The 26,852-nt window shown below is 38.2% G+C and overlaps 1 protein-coding gene across 5 annotated transcripts in view; it reads left to right on the plus strand.

Annotated features, from left to right (window-relative positions):
• Positions 1–26,852, plus strand: part of glra1 (glycine receptor, alpha 1) — a 172,013-nt gene that overhangs the window by 97,791 nt on the left and 47,370 nt on the right. For all 5 annotated transcript variants that reach the window (XM_047353665.1, XM_047353667.1, XM_047353666.1 and 2 more), the window contains 2 exons: positions 15,187–15,254; positions 25,711–25,934. In XM_047353665.1, the coding sequence (XP_047209621.1) occupies positions 15,187–15,254; positions 25,711–25,934 (292 nt within the window). The remainder of the gene's footprint in view (positions 1–15,186; positions 15,255–25,710; positions 25,935–26,852) is intronic.

Here is a 26,852-nt window from a genome sequence, read left to right on the forward strand (position 1 = left end):
AGACCTGAATCCAATCAAGAATCTGTGGAAAGAGCTGAAGACTGCTGTTCACGAACGCTCTCCATCCAACCTCACTGAGCTCCAGCTGTTTTGCAAGGAAGAATGGGCAAGAATTTCAGTCTCTCGATGTGCAAAACTGATAGAGACAAACCCCAAGAGACTTGCAGCTGTAATTGCAGCAAAGGGTGCAGCTACAAAGTATTAAGACAAGGGGGCCGAATAATATTGCACGCCCTGCCTTTCAGTTTTTTATTTGTTAAAAAGGTTTGACACATCCAATAAATTTCATTCCACTTCACGATTGTGTCCCACTTGTTGTTGATTCTTCACAAAAAATTAGAATTTTATATCTTTATGTTTGAAGCCTGAAATGTGGCAAGAGGTTTACCAGTTCACGGGGGCCGAGTACCTTCGCAAGGCACTGTACATAGCCTAATTTATTTTACACAAACAAAAAAAAGTCAATTCTTTTGGCTGTAAAAAATTTTCTTCCTGCAGTTTCCCTGTACTTAGATCCATCCATCTAAACACCAACTCTCACCGGCTACCGTGTCACTATACCCCAAACCATGATGCTGCCACCACAATGTTTCACTGTGGGGATGATGTTACATGTTCTTGCAGGCAAGCCAAGACATTTCATATTGGTCCCATATGAACTAGTGCACCTCCTTCCACATGTCTGCTGAGACAACTACATAATTTATGGCAAAACAGGACTTCCTGTAGCTTTATATTAACAATGGGGTTCTTCTTGCCACTCTTACAAATGACCAGATTTGTGGATTGCATGACTAGTCAGCAGATTCTCTCTCACAGGTGGACTTTATTTACTAATTAGGTGACTTCAGAGTTTTATTTAGAAGTATCAGATTAAAAGGGGCTAAATACATGAACAGATTTAACAGTATCAACACTACTTTGTGTTGGTCGATCACTTAAAATCCCCCCAAAATACAAGGTTTGTGGCTTTAATGTGGAAATGCATTATGGCTTTAAGGGTGTATTCACACCAGGAAAGTTCTTTGGTCCACTTGTCTGGTCCGGACACAGAGACATTTTGTTTTTTTTTGTTTGGTGCGGTTCACTTTCACGTTGCACGTTTTGCAAGTGAACTATAACTTGGAAACTAAGCAACGCCTCATTGCTCCCATGGAGGAAAACAATCATAGAAGTCTTGTGTGCTCCATTGCTGTTCTGCATATTTGTGCTGTTATGGCAGCTGCAAAATGATTTTGCGTCAAAAGCAGCCTATTAAACACAGGTTTTGCGACTTTTTTATCTCTAATTTTGGAGCAGTGTTGGGAAATATGTGCTGAGCCGAATGAGATGATGTGCTCTGTGTGCCCTGACCCAGAGCATCCTGGCAGCAGCGTTGCTAAGCAAAAGACGGCGGATCAGACATGATTTTAAGTATGTTTCCTGTAGTTGGGTCAGATTGTTCGTATTCACACTAGAAGCAAACCACACCAGAGTCCATTGGAAGTGGACAGAGACCCCCTCAAAAGGTGGGTCTCCTTCCGGTTGTTTGGTCCGCACCAAAGGTGGGAATTAACTGGTCTGTTTAAAGTGGACCAAACATGGCAGGTGTAAATACAGCCTAAGAATACGTGAAAACAAGATTGTTTTTGACCTTAAGTTCAAAAGTTAAGAACTCGTTAGAACAAATCTGATTTTCCAATCCAGTTCGGATAAATGACTTGTGGAAGGTGTTAGATGAGACAGTTGCAATTTCTTTCATGAATGCAATTATAAAGAAAAACCCAACAGATCACTTTTGGGCTGTGTGGGAAAAGTCAAAAAGATGTGGCTCTGCATCAAGGAATAGTATTTTTGTCCCTTCACATTGTAACTGGATCCAAGCACAAATTGTGGCCAGACTCTTAATGAAACGCTACTCCCCAGACAGTGATTGTCTAATCATAACTTAGCAACAGTAAATTAGTATCGCAGGTCTGTCAAGCTGCACTTTCCTTCAAATGTAGAAAGTGGGGTTCACTGAGCCTGTGATAATCACTTTCCATTAGAGGTGGACGAATGAAACGGTGTTAAAAATTCCATCAAAGATTGAGTTTTTTTATCTAACACTCAACATTGTTGGTGTTATTTTAGGTTTGCAGACGCTGATGAAAGCTACCAGTGACATTTGTTATTTCTGGAAACGGTGTTTGTTATTTTTTTTTCTTAATTTAAGTTTTTTGCCATGAAAGATACATCGTTTTAGAACGGCCTTATTGGAGCAATTTAAGAAGTTCATAGAGAGGGTTCAAGGACCTTCCTGGATGTTCCTGCTGTGAAATAGAACCTGGATAGAGGGTAGGAGCATATCATGTACAAATCATAGGATTTCTTACAAACTTTTACCTTTCATTGCTTGATGTTTGTATATTTAATAATAACACTGTGGATTCAGATGTGTGGCTTTGTACACTTTAGGTTGGATGTAAAGTAGAGCTGTATGACATAAGGAAAATAAGTTATTGCAGGAAATTGCTAAAATTATGTGCATTTTGTTTAACCTTTATTTTCTTCGGTTCCCTTTGTTTTTCATTATCATTTCATTGCCACCACTGCCCTTAAACCTTAGCTTCTCAGTCACTAAGAGCCACATAGGGTGGGAAAAAAATCAGTGAAAGTCCATCCAGCTGGCCAGATGTACAGGTCCTTCTCAAAAAATTAGCATATTGTGATAAAGTTCATTATTTTCTATAATGTAATGATTAAAATTTAACATTCATATATTTTAGATTCATTGCACACTAACTGAAATATTTCAGGTCGTTTATTGTCTTAATACGGATGATTTTGGCATACAGCTCATGAAAACCCAAAATTCCTATCTCACAAAATTAGCATATTTCATCCGACCAATAAAATAAAAGTGTTTTTAATACAAAAAACGTCAACCTTCAAATAATCATGTACAGTTATGCACTCAATACTTGGTCGGGAATCCTTTTGCAGAAATGACTGCTTCAATGTGGCGTGGCATGGAGGCAATCAGCCTCTGGCACTGCTGAGGTCTTATGGAGGCCCAGGATGCTTCGATGGCGGCCTTTAGCTCATCCAGAGTGTTGGGTCTTGAGTCTCTCAATGTTCTCTTCACAATATCGCACAGATTCTCTATGGGGTTCAGGTCAGGAGAGTTGGCAGGCCAATTGAGCACAGTGATACCATGGTCAGTAAACCATTTACCAGTGGTTTTGGCACTGTGAGCAGGTGCCAGGTCGTGCTGAAAAAGGAAATCTTCATCTCCATAAAGCTTTTCAGCAGATGGAAGCATGAAGTGCTCCAAAATCTCCTGATAGCTAGCTGCATTGATCCTGCTCTTGATAAAACACAGTGGACCAACACCAGCAGCTGACACGGCACCCCAGACCATCACTGACTGTGGGTACTTGACACTGGACTTCTGGCATTTTGGCATTTCCTTCTCCCCAGTCTTCCTCCAGACTCTGGCACCTTGATTTCCGAATGACATGCAGAATTTGCTTTCATCTGAAAAAAGTACTTTGGACCACTGAGCAACAGTCCAGTGCTGCTTCTCTGTAGCCCAGGTCTGGGGAATGCGGCACCTGTAGCCCATTTCCTGCACACGCCTGTGCACGGTGGCTCTGGATGTTTCTACTCCAGACTCAGTCCACTGCTTCCGCAGGTCCCCCAAGGTCTGGAATCGGCCCTTCTCCACAATCTTCCTCAGGGTCCGGTCACCTCTTCTCGTTGTGCAGCGTTTTCTGCCACACATTTTCCTTCCCACAGACTTCCCACTGAGGTGCCTTGATACAGCACTCTGGGAACAGCCTATTTGTTCAGAAATTTCTTTCTGTGTCTTACCCTCTTGCTTGAGGGTGTCAATAGTGGCCTTCTGGACAGCAGTCAGGTTGGCAGTCTTACCCATGATTGGGGTTTTGAGTGATGAACCAGGCTGGGAGTTTTAAAGGCCTCAGGAATCTTTTGCAGGTGTTTAGAGTTAACTCGTTGATTCAGATGATTAGGTTCATAGCTCGTTTAGAGACCCTTTTAATGATATGCTAATTTTGTGAGATAGGAATTTTGGGTTTTCATGAGCTGTATGCCAAAGTCATCCGTATTAAGACAATAAAAGACCTGAAATATTTCAGTTAGTGTGCAATGAATCTAAAATATATGAATGTTAAATTTTCATCATGACATTATGGAAAATAATGAACTTTATCACAATATGCTAATATTTTGAGAAGGACCTGTATTAGAAGCAAATAGTTTGTGTATAGTATTTGAGCCTACTAAACACTGCATTCAAGCTGTTCATTGCAGTATTGCAGTCTTAATTATTTTCGAACCTGGAGTACATCAAATCCTTTATTCACAAATACCCTAAAACTGACGGAGGGTGTACTTTGTTTTAAAACATGACGGTAAATCCCAAGCAACGTATGGATTTTAAAATATTTTTATATGGTCATTCTGTGTAAAGGTATTTGCACACAGTCTATGTTTTAAAACAATGTTGCTCCACTCTAAAAAAAATCACACTGTTCTTAGATTGATTTTCTAACTGTTCAGAAAATAATAATTTTGAGTATTTTTTCTACTTTAAGATAAGATGGTTTGACTTTATGCGAAAACAGAAAAATTGCAACATTATCTAAAACTTAACCTGACCAACATAATCACTTATTTTCCTCATAAAAAAGCAATTTAAATGATACGCATTTGAATACAGTGGCACTGATTAACAAGGAAAGTGGTTGCGAATTATTGAGAAACTACATAGAACGATGACAAAATCAGAAATTTCCTTTTTCAGACCAGAGATTTTTTTTTTCTACAAAATGCATTAGACTCAGCGAGCAGGCTTTCTGTGTATTATTGTTTGACAGATGTGAAAAAACATCAGCTTGGTGTGGAAATTCAAGTGAATGAAATCTGTATTTCATTCAAGCTGCAAACAAAGCATTATGTAAGAAAGGATCCTGGAAGCTCAGACGTGTTTGTGAGCTCATACATGCTGAGGCCAACTTAAGAGCAGAGCTACAGAAGCCTGTGACTCACTACCAACCTGTCCTCCATGACAGTTAATGAGCTGTGGCTGCTTTCTCTTTCTGTCTTTTTCTGCTGCATCTCATCCTCCGTTTTATTGAAAAAGCTATAAAACAGAGTGAATCTCTCTCCTTCTGCCCTTTACTTGATGGGTATTAAATGAACTGTTGTGGCAGAAAGTACGGAGGTGGGTTTTAAGCTTCTTCCCATTCCCAGTTGTTATTTGCATCATGCACTTCAAGAGATGTCAAGAAAACATAAATTACGACATCCCTCTACTCGGCTCCCTCCTGCCACACAGTGAGAGGACTTTAATGGAGGGATTTTGAACAAAGCCAGGATGCTGGGGACTCGAGTTAGGCCTGCAGAGCCCTTCTGAGAGAAAACACTCTGATAATATAATGCCAGGTGGTTTATGGATAAACCCTTAGATGCACTCAGACATATCACAGCTTGTACTCACTGGGTTTGTGCAGGCTTCATATATCAGAATAGATACAGTCAGGTGGTCAGGCAGGGGTTATTATTTACCTGAAGTCCATTTATCTTGAAGTGTGTTTACTCCCTGTCTGTTCTCCTTTCAGTCAGTTAAACTTACAGGACGGTTGAAATCTCAGCGGGAGGTAAAGGGTTGATTTGCTGTCAGAAACAAAGTATTTGTGAACTACAACCAACAGTTGGTTGTTGTTGTAGGTAGGGATTCATAAGTAGAAAAAAACACAATACATGAAAACTAGGCAAAAATTCAAGGCAAATATGCATTTGCATAACAAAAACACATTGGTCTGCCCATTTGTAGAAATATAACAACCTTACTGTGGTAAGATGGTAACATAGAATGCTCACTAACAAGCGATTATTACAGTTAACCAATAAGCCCAATAAATCAAAAGAGTTATGTAAAATTAAATAACCCTCTGCAATTAAAGGAACATTAACTACACAGCCTGGTTTCCAGTTACTGATATTTCTGCCAGATCTGAGTATTGTACAATTTTGGAAATATTTAGGTGTCCCAATAAAAAGTCGAATAAACCAAGTATAATCCCAATTTACCCAATAGATTCTGAAACACTATATGCAATTCTTATGATCCAATTCAATTAAGAGCCAATTCAATCCAATTCTAAATGCATTCAGTACAATCCAAGGTAAATTTTATTCAGCTTCTTAATTTATGTAGACCAGTTTAAGTAAATCCTACCACAGGCCAGTCTGGTTCAAACCAGTTCAGGCCAAATTACATGAATTCAATCCAATAAAAAAGTCAGTTGCTGGCCACATCTAATGAAGCTTTATCATATTTAATGTAAACAAATGCAGACCAAACCAATTTAAGTGCAATAAGATCCTTTACACTTCAATCCAGCTCTTAGCTAGTTCAATCCTATTAGTTTCATATTAGTTTATACTGTATACATCGTGTCAACTTAAGTTTAATTGTATTTCTTCCATTTTATTTCTTATAAATGCAGTCCAGTTTGTGGCTAATACGTCTAATTCATTTGAAATGTATAGTCCAGTTAAAACCATTTCAAACCAGATTATATTTATTCAATCCAACAAAATAACTCACTTTTCAGTTCAGGTCAGACTAACCAAAGTTCCGTAAAGTTCATTAAAATAAATGCAGAACTTCAAGAAAACTCAACAGGATTCTTTACAGCTCAAACAAACTATGATTTGATTCAATTCATTCAGAATACACTCAGGTTTGACCTACATTTAACTGGATTTCATTCAATTAATTCAATCTACCCCAGATGACAATTCACTTTAGTTAAAAACTGCAATTCTACTATTATTTCTGTTTGTTTATGTAGCACCGATTCACTTCCATTCCTATGGAATTCTATTTGTCCCAAAGTAATTCAAAATCAATCCACTTTATTCCAATATGATCTAATAATATACTCAGATATAAATGAAATTATGTACTGTCCAGTTGAAAATAACAAAATACAGGACTGCCCAGTTCAAACCAACCATTTAGTCTAATAAAATTAAACCAGTTTCGTTTCAAATTTAACGAAGTCCTATCCAAGTGATAAAAAAAAGACTGATTTAAGTTTAACACAATTATTTACATTTAATTTGAATTATGAGCTAGTTAAACTGAATTCGTTTACAGTCAATGAAAAGTCAATATTATCCTGTTCTTATTGTTTCAGTCCAATTAAAACATTTTTTTTTTCCTATTTTAATATAGTTTAATCACATTTATTTAAAATTTACTGCAGACGTGTCTAAACCAATTCTTTGTGGATGTAATGTTGAGCCAATTTTATTTTATTTTTTTTTAAATTAGTACAATCCCATTCAAGCCTAGTAAATCGCATTTAATGCTTTTTTGTCCTAACACATACAGACCAGTAAAGAAAATTCAATCAATACAATTAAATAATTTTTTGCCCAGTTTGTTATGTCATCTTACTTAAAAATAGACTAATTTGAGTTGTGTAAACATCATGTTCAACAAGTTTTAAGTTGCATAACTCCAAACAAATTTGATGAATTTAATATGTCATGTTTTTTCAATTTATGTATGTAACTTTATCATCCTCCCATCTCACTCTCCTGCAGGTAATATGTATTTTCTAATTAGATGCTTTACGTATAACTAACATGAAGGATGACTGCCTCGGGCTAACTATAATTATTTATTTCCTCATTTAACCGTACTTCTGCAATGTACTCTATGCCTTAACCACAGTTGCTGTGTGTTTCTGTCTGTGTGTGTGTCTGTGAATGATTCTGACATGATATTTCTCCCCTTGGCCTCAAGCGATCCTCTGACTGTGACAGGAAGAGTAATTGGCCATCAAAATAATCCAGACCCCTTCCTTCATTCGCAGCCAGCCCACAGCAAGTGGATTTAGAAATCTCATTGAGTCAGGGACATTGAACACAAACTCTGTGTCCATGTTTTACAAGTGTGTGTGTGTGTGTGTGTGTGTGTGTGTGTGTGTGTGTGTGTGTGTGTGTGTTTTCAAGGGGCATAGTCTTACCTTAAGTTACATCATTGTGTATCGGAGGATAACATTGATGCAGCCGGCTCACTCATTAAAAATATTTTTTTTTATGCAGAGCCACATTTTTACATCACAAGATATGCAATATATTTAAAGTACAGGTCCTTCTCAAAATATTAGCATATTGTGATAAAGTTCATTATTTTCCATAATGTCATAATGAAAATTTAACATTCATATATTTTAGATTCATTGCACACTAACAGAAATATTTCAGGTCTTTTATTGTCTTAATACGAATGATTTTGGCATACAGCTCATGAAAACCCAAAATTCCTATCTCACAAAATTATCATATCATTAAAAGGGTCTCTAAACGAGCTATGAACCTAATCATCTGAATCAACGAGTTAACTCTAAACACCTGCAACAGATTCCTGAGGCCTTTAAAACTCCCAGCCTGGTTCAACACTCAAAACCCCAATCATGGGTAAGACTGCCGACCTGACTGCTGTCCAGAAGGCCACTATTGACACCCTCAAGCAAGAGGGTAAGACACAGAAAGAAATTTCTGAACGAATAGGCTGTTCCCAGAGTGCTGTATCAAGGCACCTCAGTGGGAAGTCGGTGGGAAGGAAAAAGTGTGGCAGAAAACGCTGCACAACGAGAAGAGGTGACCGGACCCTGAGGAAGATTGTGGAGAAGGGCCGATTCCAGACCTTGGGGGACCTGCGGAAGCAGTGGACTGAGTCTGGAGTAGAAACATCCAGAGCCACCGTGCACAGGCGTGTGCAGGAAATGGGCTACAGGTGCCGCATTCCCCAGGTCAAGCCACTTTTGAACCAGAAACAGCGGCAGAAGCGCCTGACCTGGGCTACAGAGAAGCAGCACTGGACTGTTCAGTGGTCCAAAGTACTTTTTTCGGATGAAAGCAAATTCTGCATGTCATTCGGAAATCAAGGTGCCAGAGTCTAGAGGAAGACTGGGGAGAAGGAAATGCCAAAATGCCAGAAGTCCAGTGTCAAGTACCCACAGTCAGTGATGGTCTGGGGTGCCGTGTCAGCTGCTGGTGTTGGTCCACTGTGTTTTATCAAGGGCAGGGTCAATGCAGCTAGCTATCAGGAGATTTTGGAGCACTTCATGCTTCCATCTGCTGAAAAGCTTTATGGAGATGAAGATTTCATTTTTCAGCACGACCTGGCACCTGCTCACAGTGCCAAAACCACTGGTAAATGGTTTACTGACCATGGTATCACTGTGCTCAATTGGCCTGCCAACTCTCCTGAGAATCTGTGGGATATTGTGAAGAGAACATTGAGAGACTCAAGACCCAACACTCTGGATGAGCTAAAGGCCGCTATCGAAGCATCCTGGGCCTCCATAAGACCTCAGCAGTGCCACAGGCTGATTGCCTCCATGCCACGCCGCATTGAAGCAGTCATTTCTGCAAAAGGATTCCCGACCAAGTTTTGAGTGCATAACTGTACATGATTATTTGAAGGTTGACGTTGTTTGTATTAAAAACACTTTTCTTTTATTGGTCGGATGAAATATGCTAATTGTGTGAGATATGAATTTTGGGTTTTCATGAGCTGTATGCCACAATCATCCGTATTAAGACAATAAAAGACCTGGAATATTTCAGTTAGTGTGCAATGAATCTAAAATATATGAATGTTAAATTTTCATCATGACATTATGGAAAATAATGAACTTTATCACTATATGCTAATTTTTTGAGAAGGACCTGTATATGAATGAGGGGATAAGATGGCAAAAATGCATCTATTTGCATTTTGTAGTTATAGACACTGACCTCTAACAGATTATTATAAGCAAAATAGCCTGTTATAGATTTTTGATTTATAGACAAACCAATGCCTCTTTAATAATCGTGAAAAAATAGGCCTGTATGAGAATGGTGCTCTTATTATCTGTAAACAGTTCAGGAAGTTGCTGTCGTTTTCCTCTCTAAATTTTAAAAAGCTGTTTAAAACTTTCTCCTCTTTTAAAATGTGTAAAAGTGCCACTTAAAGCAAACTCTCTGACATGCTGAGAGTTTTTCAGAGTATAACCAAAGGACTTTTGAAACAATGCAATGATATCGAAGAGATATTGAAATTGAATGTTTTTAAACATAGTTGCTCTTAGACAGCTACTCAGTACTAAGTACACATGGCAGCTACAATTTGACCAGATGCCAGCTGGAATTGTTTGTTCCCAGCTAAGCAGATCACACTTTTTAAGAGAAAAATAACTCAAATGACACCCAATTATCAGTGTTTAGAACTCACAGGAGCCACTATAAAACAATCTGAAAAGCTGTGTCAAACAGATATGCACATTAGAGCTGCAGTCGCAAAATTAAACTGTTAAGTCTGACTTCTGTAAATGTCTTCACTTTTAAAGTAACTAACTGCAATGGATTTCTCTTAATTTTGAGTTTTACATGGAGAAATTTGCACCTATACATTTCTGTTGATTGTGTTTGCAGCGTATTTGTTGCCTTTTCTAAAGTTAGAAGACAAAATCACTGTCGATCGAATGCCTGTGGATTAGGAAATGGGAATAGCATAGAACAAACAGAAGGACAGCAGAGAAACCCTCCGATTCCCATTTGGTAAAAAGTACAATCAGCAGCAAATACTGGCTGTTAGTGATAAAAAATTAAACCATTTATCCTTTAAAAAAAACAAGACAAAAATCATTTATAATTATTCAATAACTTAGCACTCTACACAATGTTTGTTTTGTTGATTTCTGCAGAAGAGTCTGGAATCGATTCCATTTGATAAAGTTCACAAACTGAATTCACACTATCTTTACAGTCTTAGCTGACAACAACAGCAATCCAAGGATGGTATACAAAACAGAAGATCCAATTTAAATCCAAGGTATTGCCATTTGGAGTAACTGTGTTCATAAGGGTGCCTTCACCCTGGATAAAGACATTACTATCATGTTGAAAAATCATCCAGAACTTAGATGCGCTTTGCAGGGTCTTGTTAAGATATTTGTGGGTGTATTAGGACCACAGTTGGCTCTGCGTTTCACACAACAGATGGAGGGTGAGAGTTTACTGAGGATTTTGAGCATGCACAACATGTCTGTAATGAAGCTGTGTTGGTTGGTTCTTCATGTTGGCAGCACTGGCAACTTACACACAATGTAGAGCCCTCAATATCTGTGACAGTAGAGTTCTGCTAGAGTGGTGTGATCTTGTTACACAGCTCTTCACTCTCATATCCTGGTCCGGTGTTCTGCATGTTTTAAATGTGTCCGTGTTCCAGCATCTAAAACATCTAAAGTATGCAGGACAGTGGGCCCTGAGAACCATTGTTGAGGAATAATGTCTTAAGCTTCTTAGATCAAGAGACAACAACCTCTGTCTTTAGTTCAAAATATCTCTAAATAATGTCTAAATTGTCCCTAGATGTCCAAGCACCTATGAGATGTCTAAATGTAGATGTGTTTTAGATGAGACTGGTAAAAATAAATAGTGTGGAGATGTGATTATGGTGTGGACTTAATACAGAGTAATGTCTGATAAGATCTTCAATGTTAAGAGCACATCATGTTCTGTAGGATCTATTAACAACATTCTTATTGTTCGGTGAACTGCAATCCTCAGTCCTAATAATAAGTATAGCTGATTATCATCAAGGAACTTTTTCCTGCTACCACAATGTAAAAAAAAGTCACAACTTCAGCTAACCTTTAGTCCCCGATAAGACTTATATTCATATTTTTGGTGCATTAAGAAAGGGTGCTGCTTCTGGAAATAAAATCAGAGATTAGAGGGTACAGTACGGTACATGTACAGCAACAGAAAGACCCCTAAGATTAATACCAATAGTATTCATTTTGTAATGAAGCAAACAGCACCCCACTTTGGTTCCTACAGGGTTAGGGTTAGGGTTACATCACAAACTAATACCTGGATGTTTTATCGCGACCTTCACCCACTGACACATTGTTGAACAGTTAGATTTCACTACTTTCTTAAAGCTTTCTTTTCTTAAAGCTTTTTTTTCCCCAGCCTTTCTAATAAGATAGCCTAATTGCTATTATGTTCAAGAATACAGAAATGAGGGGTATCAGTCTTGCTGTCTGAAGCTTGGTATTAAGAGTAAAAGATTATTTTTTTGTTAAGTAAACCTCCATGTTCCTCTCTGCAACTCTGGTCCACCTAGTAATCCTGTTTGTGTTTGTACAACCTGGAAATGCGGTGATTCAGTGAAGTGTGCTGATTTACTGTCACCTCACCTCGCTCTTCTGAAAATAACCTACAGCACCACATTTTATCCCTGAGAGATGATGATAAGATAACTGAATACTTTTTGAACCAATGCTATATTTGAGCAATTGTAGTCTCACATTTTGTTGCCATTAGTTTCCCTGGTACTGAGGTGTGTACAAGTTCCCCAGCTCTCAACTGGCAAACGTTCTGATGTTGTCAAGTTGTTTTGGTGTTTTTGTCTTGTTCATTCAACCATTATTTGAATCGTTTCTTACAATGCCAGACAGCTACTTTAGCTTTGTTTACTTCCCGCAGTCTGTTGTCAACAGGATTCTGCTTTTATCATTGAGGCTGCTTCCGTTTATGATCACACAGGAACTTTTCACTTGAAGAGACATTTTCCCAAGCTGAACACCAGATGCCAAAAGTGCAATAATGAGAATGATTAAAAACCTATAGAAAATTAGTTGATGTATTTTTTATTATACATTTCAAATATCCCTAAGTAATTTTTATGTTACTTAATTTACATATTGTTCAGTCACACAAAAATCTGTGAAATCCACAGTGATTTATAGAATAATGTCAAAAGTTAAACTAAATGGACACAATTAACAACAAAATGCAGATTTACACTTACAAGCCACTTTATTAGGTACACTTTGCTAGTACGAGGTTGCACATCTTTTTGCATTTCAACAAGGTGTTGGAAATGTTCCTCGGAGATTTTTGGTCGATAATAACATCTTAGCATCACATAGTTGCTGTAGATTGGTAAGCTGCGCATCATGAGTTCCTGTTTCAACACATCCCAAAGGAGAGCTGAGATTTGGTGCCTGTGGAGGCCATTGCAGCATAAGGAACTCATCACAATGTTCAAGAAACCAGTTAGAGATGATTTGAGTGTTGTGACGTGGTATATAGTTCTGCTGGAAGTATCCAATCAACATTGCTCAGCTGGTAGTTAGGAGTCCAAAGCCCTGACCATTACACCACTACACCAGCCTGAACTACTGATACAAGGCAGAATGGATCAATGCTCTCTATGCCACATTCTGACTCTGTCATCTTAATATTACAGTTGACATTAAAACTCATTGGACCAGGGAATGTTTTGTCAAGTCTCTTTTCGTCCAACTTTTTGGTGAACCTGTTTGAATTATGGCTTCAATCTCACCCTTAAGTGGCACCCAGTGTTGTCTTTAGCGGCTGTAGCCCATTTGCACGTTGTTTTGTGTTCACAGATGGTTTTCGGTAGACCTGGGTTGTAGCGAGTGGTTTGAGCTATTGTTGCCTTTCTATCATTTTGAACCAGTCTGACTCTTCTGCTCTGACCCTTCTGCTCTGACCTCTGACATTAACAATCCATTTTTGTTCAAGCACATGCAGCTTGCTTATTTTTTTCTATTTTTTACTTGCCTAAACTAGCCTATATCTATAGTTGACTGGACAAGGACCAAAGTTTATCTAATTGGGTTGCTCAGATAGGTTTTAAAAGATCTTTACAGTTTGAGAATTACAGTATAGAGTGGCATCTTGAGTTCATTTAGTCTCCATTACTACCATTAACTGTTGCATAAATTATAATAATATATAAATGTTGGTATTCCAGCTTCCAACTACAGTCCAAAAACATGACTGTTTGGTCTCTCTCAATTGCCCTTAGGTATGCATGATTGTTTGACCTGTGTGTCTCTGTGTTGCCCTGTGATGGACTGGCGACCTGTCCAGGGTACCCTGCTTCTCGCCCGTAGACCGCTGGAGATAGGCACCAGCTCCCCTGTGACCCTGTACGGAAGAAGCGGGTATAGAAAAAATATGAACGGATGAGATGAATGCAATGAGCTGCAGCAATATGTTCGCTGAGAGAGGTTGTTTTTTTTTTGAGTAATCTACCAAAATAAAGAATGACAGAACTTTCTAAGTTCAGGAAATATTGCAATTTTTCCAGACTTGAAACTGATTAACCCTGACTTCTGAGTTCAAATTACAAAATGCACAATCACTTTCATCACTTTGAAGACAGTTGATCAAGTTGTCATGCCTTATGATCTAGAAGAAATGTGTGACTGTCATTCTCTGCAGTCACGCTTCCAGTTTCTCTTATTTCTAACATGTCTACCTCTTGTTTTTTTTTTTGTTTTTTTTTTTGGGTTAATGTTTCTTCTAAACATGTTTTTGCTGAGATTGTTTGCACACCAGACAACAAGAGGAACATATAACAGCGTCTGTGTTATATTTGTAACGGTGGCAACAGTGGTAGTGCTTCGTTCTGTGTTTGAAGCCCTGCTCTGTCTGTCTCAGTCGTTGTGTTCTTGGGCAAGATACTTCACCCGCCTTACCTGCTGATGGTGGTCAGAGGGCTCGGTATACCGATTGTATGGCAGCCTCACTTCTGTTAGTCTGCCCCAGGGCAGCTGTGGCTACAATGTAGTCTACCACTGTCAGTGTGCGAGTGTGTGTATAAATGGGTGGATCACTGATTGTAGTGTAAAGGGCATTGGGGTTTCTGGGGACTTCTTAAAGTGCTATACAAGTGCAGGCCATTTACCATTTAAAAATGGCTGCAGCACCAGAGATTTCAGATTTCAGTCATACTAAATACTTATGCTCTAAAAAACATTTTCAGCACCAGTTAATTTAGGAAATGCAGTAGATTAGAAGACGTGGCAGAAGAATGAACAGTGACCCTGTGCTGAACTAGTCAAGTTTTCTTTTCTCATTGAAAAAAAAACATCAGTATAAATGAAAGAGTCCAAAGTAAAGCCATATTAATAACATTTTTCCCTCAATGAACTCTTGTACACAACAAATAACTAATGTGAATAAATCTTCATTTTTTTTTTATCTGAAAAGAAATTGTTGCTTTTACTAACTCTTATAACATTATAACTATAATCATAGAACAACTATTAACTTCTCATTTTCTTTTCCACTCTGTCATTTCTGCAGGTCCTCCTGTCAATGTAACCTGCAACATTTTTATCAACAGTTTTGGATCCATTGCTGAAACAACAATGGTAAGCTTATTTATTATCACTTCCACAAAGCAACACAACCTTAAAGTAAAAATTTTTAAACTTGTCACAGGCATCAGTGTGTTTGGATGCTTAGGCCCATAATGGAGACAGTCACATCTCACCGGAGATTCATCTCAGCTTTGGTAATTTTCACTTAAAAAATTAAGTAATTAAAATGAAGCCTGTGTTGATATTCAATGCATTCAAAGATGTATTTCTTATCATTTTAGGAAATTAAAAGCCTTCTGACCTCTCAGTGTTTGGATGTTTCCCCGCCTCACTGAGCCCACATTTCATTTCATTTGAACAAGTGCATCACTGCCGCCACCATTAGCATAACAACACAGCGACTGCAGAGCTGGCGTGTCTTTTTACAAGCAATGAAGGGAAAATTTACACCAGTTCATTACACAGGAAATCCATTAGTATAAATATAACAGAAGCATCAATGTTCACTGAGCAACAAGGCTCAGAGCAGATATTCTGTGTGTGTTGGTTTGCAAAAACAAGCCACTGTCACCCATCTGAACCCCAAGAAATGTCTTCATTTTTCCGATGAAAGCAGTAAATCTTTCAGCTGAATAAACCCTCGGCAGGGATTCTGAGGTCGTGACAACTCCTTCTTTATGCACATAAATTGTGGGTTTTAGCAGTGTCAGGTTGGATTAACAATGCGTAAATGCACAGAGATGTTGAAATTATTTCATTAAACTTTTATTCATTGTAATTCAGTTTATTTATATAGCACCACATTACAACAAATGTCATCTCAAGGCACTATACAAACAGGTCCAATTCATATGCAGGTATGTTGAATCTAATTCTGTAACTATTGAGTTCAGGTCAATTCAGTTCATAACAACACAATCTATTGCCATGAAATAGTTGCATATTCGCAAAACATGAAATTGTTGAAAATTGTTAGGACAATATAGATTAGGAAATACCCAAAGTTTTAATGTATATCACCTGGAATATTATGTATTATTAAATAATGCATTCAAGCAGTTCTTTGCTATATAGAAAAACTGGCACATCAGAGGTGAAGGGTCACACAATGGAGGAACAAGCATAAGCAGAAGTGACTTCATGTGAGAGAATGCTTTTGATACACAGCTCATGATGTAAATTGACCAAGCAGCTCTTTTACCATATTTACTCTATAAGCATAGCTTCAGATCTGGTCTTTGGACTGAAGGTTAGCAGCCCTCTATCAAGAAATGAGGGTTAAAATTCTATTAAAGTCTTCTAAATGTTCTAAAATTATACACAATCTGTCTGTCTGTCTGTCTGTCTGTCTGTCTGTCTGTGAGCCCTAAAACGTTCACTAGATCAACACTGTCAATTAGAAAAATATATTATTCAAATAAAAACATCCAAAGTGAACTGAAGACTGAGTGAGCAAGTACCTAAAGTTTAGGTCTCGATGCAATGAGGATGTTTCTAACAGATTTTAAATACAGTGACAACAACTAATCACCTTTGTTCATCTTTCTAAATGCCCAGCCCAAACATGAGCCTGGCCTGAAAGTCAAGGCCAGCCTAAAAATAAACTGCTGTGTTAAAAACATCCTCTTAATATTGGTCCTCATAAAGACAAAGGACACACACACAGCAGTGCTGCCAGTGAAGAACAGTGATCGATGGATCCAGTAGAATGGTGCAGCCCTTGTTGAAGTACCGGCAGTGCACGGCTTCATTCCTGCTTCAGCACTCCTACTGCTTCCTCACCTTTTCATCTTACTTCAACCGCCTCTTCTGCTTCTCTCATTTCCTCCCTTTCTTCTCTCCATTCACATCCCAGGGTTTGTTATTTCTATAGAAATAATTATATTTCGTCCAACTTTAATCATAATTATGTGAAAAACATCTAATATCCCTGTGTGCTTAATTTACAACAAAAACTACAACATTAATTGGACTTTGCACATAGCAATACAAAAAATTATGGAAGAGCTGCAATACTGTGAACATTTTCTGGCAAAATAGAATGCAAAGGTTGGCAAATCATTTTAACCCAACATTTGTTTGAATTAAGCAAAAGCATTTGTCCTTTTAAATTTCAGTCAGTTAGTCATCTTCTATACCCACATATTCCATAGTGGGTCGTGGGGAAGCTGGTGCCTATCTCTAGCAGTCTATTGGCGGGAGGCGGGGTATATCCTGGACAGGTAGCGAGTCCACTGCAGGGCAACACACAAACAACCATGCACACACTCATTCACACACCTATGGGCAATTTAGAGAGATCAATTTACCTAACAGGTATGTTTTCGGACTGTGGGAGGAAGCCGGAGTACCCGGTGAGAATCCACGCATGCAAGGGGAGAACATGCAAACTCCATGCAGAAAAACCCTCGGCCGGGGGTTATTAAATAAATAGCATTAAATTTCATTTAAGGGCAAATTTTTACATTTTGGAAATGTTTGATTGGACAAAATAAGATATGTTTAAAGTTCAAACTTTAAAAGACATTTAACAATAATATAAATAAATTGAGCAATGTTTTAAAAAAATCCTCTAACTTAAAGAATCTCAGTATTTCATTAAATATCAGCCTCAAAAGATTTGAAAATACCGTACTTGTCTTTAAGGTGAAATAAGGGTTGCAGTTTTAGGAATTATTCCAAGCAAGTTGTCACAAAACATGTGGAGGTTGTGGAGGATCTAAATGCAGACAAATGAGAGACTGGGGTAGAGCTAAAAAAAAAAGTGTTTAATAATATTTAAAAAAAAGCATCTTACAAAATAAAAAGTCCAAGTTCAAAAAGACCTGCTGTGAAGATCGTAAAACCTTTTAAATCCAAAAACAAACCACGTTAGGTTCAGGTTAACTGTGTCACTGTTTACTGAAGGATCAGGCCTCTCATTTATTAAAACTCCATTATGATCCAGAGAAAAGTTTGCTCTCTGGATCTCTCCGTAAATTTACTTGACACCCCACCGTGCCGCCGGCAAACTGAGGCCAGACAGTAAAAAAAGTCATATTTCTGCCTCACTGTCATAGCTGAGCAGATGTGCTACCATAATGTGCAAAGCTCCGTATCCTCCTCTTCCTACCTGAGTAGACTTCAGGAAGCGGGCAGGATGTTATGACAGGCGTGGAATTAGGATATGGCTGCAGATTTTTTCTGCAGCTGTTGTTGTTGCTGAAGGAATCACACAAAGAAGAAGAGGAGAAGGATTGTAGTCCTTCATGCGTGGTTTACTGCCTGAGTTTAATACATGCTGAAATGAGTTTGGTATTGTGTAAGTACAGCAGTTCTTCTGCTAATGGCTTCGTAGGAGCATGCCAAGGGGGGATAATTTTGCTGTGGTTTTTAACAGTCCAGTGGCCTTATGTCACATCCTTAGAAGGAAGGGTTTATTACAGATTTTGCCTCAATGTCAATAACAATTTTAATAACATGATTACTCAAATGAGTCATCTGCTCTGTCGAATGCTAAACTCCAGTATGAAATCAGCAATTTTTCACTAATATTACTTTCCCCTCATTAGAATACCAAATTACGTTTTGCTCATTTGAATTTTGGAGTGGAGAGCCGCTCATTTCCTGACTTCTGGCCAATGTGTTTACTGTTCATCCATCTGTAGACATGGCAGGCCTCTGATCAATGAGGGTCCATACAGAGCTGAACATGTGCAATGTGGCCTGTGTTGACCAGTAAATGAAACTAGAGTCTTCAAAGGATGAAAAAGTACAACAGTAAAAAATGTTTGAAGTGATTTAATGGTGGGATCCACATATTTACAGCCGTTTCATGTGCTTCGGTGCTTGACAAAAATATTCATTAAACTTCAATGTATTTTACTAAGAGTTTATGCGATAGGTGAACACCATGTAGTGCACAATTGTGAAGTGGAAGGAAAACAATTTATGGTTTTACAATTTAGTTTTTACACATTAAAATCTAAAAAGTGTGATGTGTATTTGTATTGAGCCCCCGATTTATAATATGTAGAATCACCTTTAGAATCTATTACAGCAACTCATCTTTTGGGTTTAATATCTACTAGCATTGCACATCAAGCAACTAACATTTTTCTCCATATTTCTAAGCAATGTAGCATATTGTTAAGCTTTTAATCAAACCATTTCATTGTAGCTTTTGGCTACATGTTTACTGTTGTCCTTTTGGAACGTGAACTTTCTCCCAAGTCTCCAGTCTTTTGGAGCTTTGCCTTGTATTTAGCTCCATCTATCTTTGCGACTGTCCCAACAAAAGGAAAGCATCCCCATAGCATGACACTGCTACCACATGTTTGGCTTTGGGAAGGATGTTTACAGGGTGATGTACAGTGTTAGTTTTCTGCCATAAAAAGAATATTTCATGTGGGTCAAAATATTCAGTCTTGGTCTCATCTGACCAGCATTTTCTTCTACATGTTTGCTGTGTCCCCTACATGGTTTGTGCCAAACTGGAAATGGGACCTCATTTCATTCTTTCAACAATGGACAGCACAACTGTCAGATCTTTATTTGTAAAATATAAAAAAAACTACATACACTTTCCCTTCTACTTTGTTATAATCTAACATATACAAAGAAATCCCAATAAAATATATTGAAGTTGATGGTTTTAATATGATCAAATGTGAAGGTTTCAAGGCCTTTACCTTATGTCAACTGAGGCAGCAACTAAAATGATCTCATAAAGGATATCGAGGTACTTTACTGCAGACATTATAAATGTCCAATCCTACTCCTATACTGGCTCTAACCTTCCAAACAAATCTTTAATCGACTGTTGGGGTAATAAAAATAACATGAAATAACAGCTGGTTCATTGATCAAAGGCTTAATGTGGTAAGGATTACTGCATACAGGAAAATATATCAATCCATCCATTTGTAGCCACTTACTTGAGGTCAAGCACAGAGAGCAAAGACACCAGGAGATATTCACGAATGATCCGATTCTTTTGAATGGCTCTATACCTTGAACAATAGGACTCAAGTATCAGTCAGTGAGAGCTGTCCTTGGTTTTTAAATACTTTGCTTGCTTATAATGCCCTGCGTGCTCTGCAAGAGCTACATTTTTCAATTTGATTTAAATTTAAAGGCTCAAGAGGTATGAAACCTTTTGAAAGGCCCTGTATTTTTCTACAGTTTCCATAAAGACTAAAAAGATTTTTTTTATTATTCTGAGTGACTCGATCGCAGCCATTTTAACTCAGCTGTTTGTCTAAGCTGAAATCAAACTGCAGGCATTTTAGTGACTGATGGTGTTGGAATAAGCCCATAGTTCTTCGTTTTTTTCTCCATCAGCACACACTCCTCATCTCTGCAGACTTAGGTTATTTGTCACTTGCTCAAGCAGAAAAAAGGTGACTCATTCAGAAAAGGTCGAGCTCATTTGTTTCATGTGAGATATTTGGAGTAATAAATAGTGATAAACAGAGAGGGAGTCTGGCAGAAGCTGTTGCAGTGCACACATGTTCGGCTGAGCGGGTGATTGCTTCTCGAAATGCCACCTGCTGGGGCTGCTGGCATGGCCATACCTAGTCACTGCAATGCTTTTTTTCTGCTACACCACACAGCTTAATGACAGCCAAAGCAGCCAGGCTTCATATTCCGAGAATAATTGACAATTATGTAGATCGAGGGGCACACTGAATGCCAATTCCACACAGAAGAGAGCTGGACTGTTGTTGTGAAACAGAGAAGGAAGAATGGAGGGTTATACAATAAAACTCTGAGGGGACAGCAGCTAATATCTTATAGCTAGATCGACCAGCCTGCACACATACATAACAAAGAGTCAAAGAAAGGAAATAAAAAACAAACTAAAAACCTTTACCTTATGTCAACTGAGGCAGCAACTGAAATTATCTCATAAAGGATATCGAGGTACTTTACTGCAGACATTATAAATGTCCAATCCTACTCCTGTACTGGCTCTAACCTTCCAAACAAATCTTTAATCGACTGTTGGGGTAATAAAAATAACATGAAATAACAGCTGGTTCATTGATCAAAGGCTTAATGTGGTAAGGATTACTGCATACAGGAAAATATATCAATCCATCCATTTGTAGCCACTTACCTGAGGTCAAGCACAGAGAGCAAAGACACCAGGAGATATTCACGAATGATCCGATTCTTTTGAATGGCTCTATACCTTGAACAATAGGACTCAAGTGTCTGTCAGTGAGAGCTGTCTATTGTTCATTAATACTTTGCTTGCTTATAATGCCCTGCGTGCGCTGCACGGGCTACATTTTTCAATTTAATTTAAAATTTAACTATATATTTATTACTTAGGGGACTAAATAGGGAAATAGATAAGTGTGGTGGTATGAGCACACACAGCGCATGCGTATTGCTCGCTGCTCACTGTCTGTTTTCATGGCGGCAGACACATGTGTGTCACTATGCGACCTGGAGGATGAAACTCATCACAACACAAATTTGCCAAATGATTACAAGGTAAAACAGAAGGAACCTCAAAGCAAGATATTGCCTTTTTTCATGGCTATTTGTTTTTTAGATAATGTTTAGTTAAGTGTTTTTTACTATTGGTGTGTTGCCTTGACTGTTATATTAAATACTGTATTTGGTCATTTCGGTCGCTGCCAAAGCCTCTTAGGTGCACTTTTTCCTCTACTATTTTGTTTTTGCTCTTTATTTCGTTTCTATATTACAGACAGCACTAAAATGCTACTAATGCATACTTTTTCATTTGGTATTTGATATTTATATTTTGATATTCATACTTAATTTTATGAAATTATATACATAAAGAAAGATTTGCATGAACATACCTTGGTTATATTTTGAACCTTTTAAATAAAAATATTAATCTTACTTTTTACAGATCATTAAACTTTTTTGTGAATTTCACCCACACATGCCAGGTTTCCCAAAGTTAATAAATGTAACACTATTTTAGGAACAAAATGGGTTGTTCTTTGAAACTTGTACATTTTCTAAAAAAAATGAATCATTTCAACAGCTGCTTTAAGTGAACAGAGCTTAAATATTTCTTATCACTTCAAAGAGCAAGAAGTCCCATTATTAACAAAATCTCACATACAATATGAATCCAGTGCTTTATAAACCATGAATCCACCAATTCACTATCATATTAACACTGAATATTGTCCTATGCAGCAACACTGAACAGACTTGATTATTGTAACAGCAGCCTCACACATGGTTTTGCAGCGCTGGCCACACCCATTGCCAAATAGACAGCCAATGTGTATAACTGCCAACCCTCCACCTGACACACATATCGACCAATCACATGCGGTTTGAAAAACGACAGAAGCAGGAAAAATAAAAGGATCCCAAACAGGAGCCAGCTCCTGATGTATGTGAATTTTCAAAATGGTGTGATGTGAGACCAGGAAATCAGCAGGACAATGACCCGAAGCATACTGCTTAAAGTAATAATTAAGTGGGTTAAGGGAAAACATTTTAACGTGTTGAAATGACCTAGTCAAAGTCCAGACCTCAATCCTGTTGAGAATCTGTGGTTATACTTGAAGATTGTTGTTCACAAGTGAAACCCATCCAACATGAAGGAGCTGGAGCAGTTTTGCCTTGAGGAATGGGCAAAAATCCCAGTGGCAAGATGTGGCAAGCTCAGAGAGTTATCCAAAGGGACTTGCAGCTCTAATTGCTGCAAAAAGGGCCTGTACAAAGTACTGACTGTAGGAGGGTGAACAGGTATGCATGCTTGTTTTCTGTTATTTTGTCCTATTTTTTGTTTGCTTCACAATAAAATATACATCTTCAAAGTTCTAGAAAAAATAAGCAATGTAAACAGGTATGCCAAGAAAAAATAGTAGTGCTTAAAATACTAAAACAAAACATTTTATCTGGTTAAATTAGGATTCTATAAAATAATATAAAACGAGTATTTCAATATTTATATACAGTAATTTATTAGTGCAGTTTATTAACAGTACAGAGAATCTGAAATCCTGGACATTTTAGCACCATATTCTGTTCGTTAACCATATTCTAAAATTTGCAATATTCTTTGTAAAAAGTTATTTTTTACAAAGAATATTACAAAAAAAGAATATTAATGTTCTTTAACCCAACTTATTAGGTTTGCTTGGCCCCTTTAGGTTCCTCAAAGTGGAGCTACTCTCCTCATTAAGCTAATTGTCCTGGATAGGCTATGCTAGCTGCCACTAGTGTTTATGTCTTACCTGCTCCTTTACGAACAAATTTAAATTTACAGCACTTTGCTGCATCGGCTGCCAGGGCTTTCTTATTTTTTATCCTCTCCCTCTTTGCTTCTTCTTTCCTCTTTGGCTCTCTCTGTGGGTGTCTCTGTGTGCGTCTCTACACTGCTGTGACAGACAGCCTCAGAAAAAGAAAGGAGGGGGTGAGGGGGTGTCTGTCCTCAGTCTGGGAGCCTCTGTGAGGCAGATAACTGAGTGAGCTGCATGAACGGCATGGACTGTTTATTTGAAAAAATCAAGCGTGACCCGAACCCAGCCTTTGGTCCTGCCCATCACCGATAGCTGAGCAGCCCACGCCAGCAGGAAATGTCCCGGTGCTCCGATGGTCAGTCCCCTCCACATCTACCCTCTTTTAGAGTTTAGAAATTCCAGCATCAAGGCCAGAAACCAACAAACTCTGATACAATAATCACAGCCATGCAGCTTGAGCTGTTAAAAATCAATTGACATCATGGCGATCTTTATACCTCAGTAGGTATACCTGCACAGTTCCCACACTGCTTATAGATTTATATATACTGAGAGTACATATTTTTATATATCATAACATCATCAATTTTCTCAGCTTTAATTTGAGCTGTATTTTATAAAAATCGCATAAGAAATAAGAGCGCCATGATCATTTTTGTGACAGATGCTTGCTCGTCCCACATCAGCACAGCATGGTTTTGTCACTATCTATAGCGGCTAATGCGTAATGTCCAATCCAGTAATATATATCAATGGCTTCAAATAATCCATTTTATTCCAGGTGGTGAGGCAACAAAACATGAAAAACTCCAAGGGGGGTAAATACTGTTTCTGGTTGCCACCTTATCTGTGGTTCTACCCCCAATTATTGGTTTCTAACCAAAGCGGAGATGCACAATTTTCCTTTTTGTTTGTTTCCTAAAATCCAGAGGAAAGCAGTAGGTACATAAGTTTTAAAAAGGTAATGAGATGAGATATTCTGATATGACTATATTTCTGTTGCAGCCCAAAATAGTACATCTCCATAATCAGTAAAATATCAAACACATGTGGATGAACAGCCGTGAGTACCTGCTCATTCAGCCATGAAATCCTGCCCATCACTCTGTTGCTCTAACTGTTGGTGTCTGGTGATGCCATATTCCATGTGGAGCTGTGGCATCTTGAGTCATGCAATGACCTATTAGAAGCTGTTTTTTCCCCATCCTTTCCCACATCAGTCTCTATTTTTGTTGTAAACGGAACGTCTCCCTGTGGATGCATTTACAACCTTCTTTTCAAGGATATATGGTTTATAACTTTTGCTGTTTTGTCTTAATTAAATTTTTCTGCCAAATCGGTTTCTTCAGAGAATGCTGCTTTTGTAGCAGAGGGGAGGATATCATGTTGTTTCATTCATGCCTCTCATCCGATTTTTTCTTTATCATTGCGGTTCAGTTACAAATGAGACATTTTTAGCTGTATTGGTCAAAGAAATACATTGTTTTGCAGATCCTAGTTTTAAATGACCAAACTTCAAAACGTGAAAGCACATAAAGAATAAAATCACCACATGATAGTTCCAAAGGTATTCCAATGAATAAAATAACATATAATTTAAACTCAAAAAACATGAAAATTTGATTAAACAGCAAAATGCAATCATACTATCAGCTTTGGGGATTTAGAATAATCATCTGATTTTGTCATCACAGAACAACTAATTCTTCTTATGGTAATATCTCTTTTTCCAGTTTATAATAAACCATATGAAACTCACCATCCCTAAATTGATTTTTTAATGTATTTTTTTGCAGCACTAGAGGCCTTTATTTTTCAATAGATAGGTAGTAGGAAAGAGGAGCAAAGAGAGGGGGGGAGACCTTCAGCAAAGGTCGCCAGGTCTGGGACTCGAACCTGGGATAGCTGCACCGAGGACTATAGCCTCTGCACATGGTTGCGCTTAACCCAATTACAATACCTTGTAAAGTGGATAATGATGTAGCCTTACAGCAAGAACATACTGCATTCAAATCTTTGCACATTCTTTGAGTTTTGCTGCTAGTTTTATCAGGGTACTGCAGCCCTTCAAAGTTCACAAACATGTAAGCTCATTAGAGTGATTATTCTAACATAAACCTGGGGGTGGGTATGTGAATGAATGGTCTCATCTCTCTCTGTGGTCAAACTATTTCTGGGATCCCGATGTCACCTCTGTTTATAATAATTTACAGCTCTTACCCATAAATAATTTTTCATCCCTCCCTTTAAGCATGTGCACCATCTTTTCCTTATGCATGCAGGACTACAGAGTGAATATTTTCCTGAGGCAGCAGTGGAACGACCCCAGGCTTGCTTACAGTGAGTACCCTGATGACTCGCTGGATCTCGACCCGTCCATGTTGGACTCCATCTGGAAACCTGACTTGTTCTTCGCCAACGAGAAGGGGGCCAACTTTCACGAGGTCACTACGGACAACAAGCTCTTGCGCATCTCTAAAAATGGCAATGTGCTCTACAGCATACGGTGAGTGGAGGACAATGCTTGGTGTTTCAACTGTTAAAGCCCACCAACATTTCCTCCTTACAGTTATATCATGGAATTTTAATTGTGCATTTTGTGCACCAGCACACCTAAAGCCTGCAGGACAAGCTGCCACAGCTGGTCAATGACTCGACTGTAGAGGATCACAGTGCACAGACAGTTTACACAAAAATCTATTGATATTTCTCTTAACATTAGAACCACCAAGATTCCAAAACTGCAAGATAGAGTCATTATGGCTCCTGGTCAGATGTGCTTTAACAATGGTAAGCATGACATTTAAATAAGGTGCTTTTGATTCTGAAGAGTTTTACCAGTTCTGGTAAACCTACTATCACAGCACACAGCACCCTTCCCCTGTCCAAAACGGCTTGCAATAGACAGCTGAGGACATATTCAGTGTGTAATTATCTATGGAACTCATAAATGAAATTACACTGAGTCATAAAAGGCATGAAGCCACAGTGGGGGAATCATGCGTTTCTCTGCGGCAATATCTAAAAAGGCTGGTGATGCTGAAATATTACTCCATCATATTTTCAAGGTTATCTTGGTCTTGTTTTTGTCTAATATTGATCACTGACCCGGTTCACTTTAAATGTCTGCAGGCAAAACAACTTTATTGTCCCCAATTCAACGTTGTGCAGTCATGTTCTGGAGCGGTGCCAAAACTCAATTGTGTTTGTTCTTTCACTCTTATTTATCCTTGCAGAATCTCCAACTGTCAAACTGCAGCCTGTAGTTTACGGCCGACTCCTGTAAACTACTTATGATCAGGAGGTTATTATAAGTAATCCTATCAAGCCAATGAAAACTATGTTATATTGGCACTTCTTTGACAATCGTCTGTTATTCAGTTAATAAACCAACATTTGGTCAGTCATGATTTCTCCAAAATGT

Source organism: Girardinichthys multiradiatus, chromosome 23 (genome assembly GCF_021462225.1).
Source record: "Girardinichthys multiradiatus isolate DD_20200921_A chromosome 23, DD_fGirMul_XY1, whole genome shotgun sequence".
In the NCBI taxonomy this organism is placed as follows: domain Eukaryota; kingdom Metazoa; phylum Chordata; class Actinopteri; order Cyprinodontiformes; family Goodeidae; genus Girardinichthys; species Girardinichthys multiradiatus.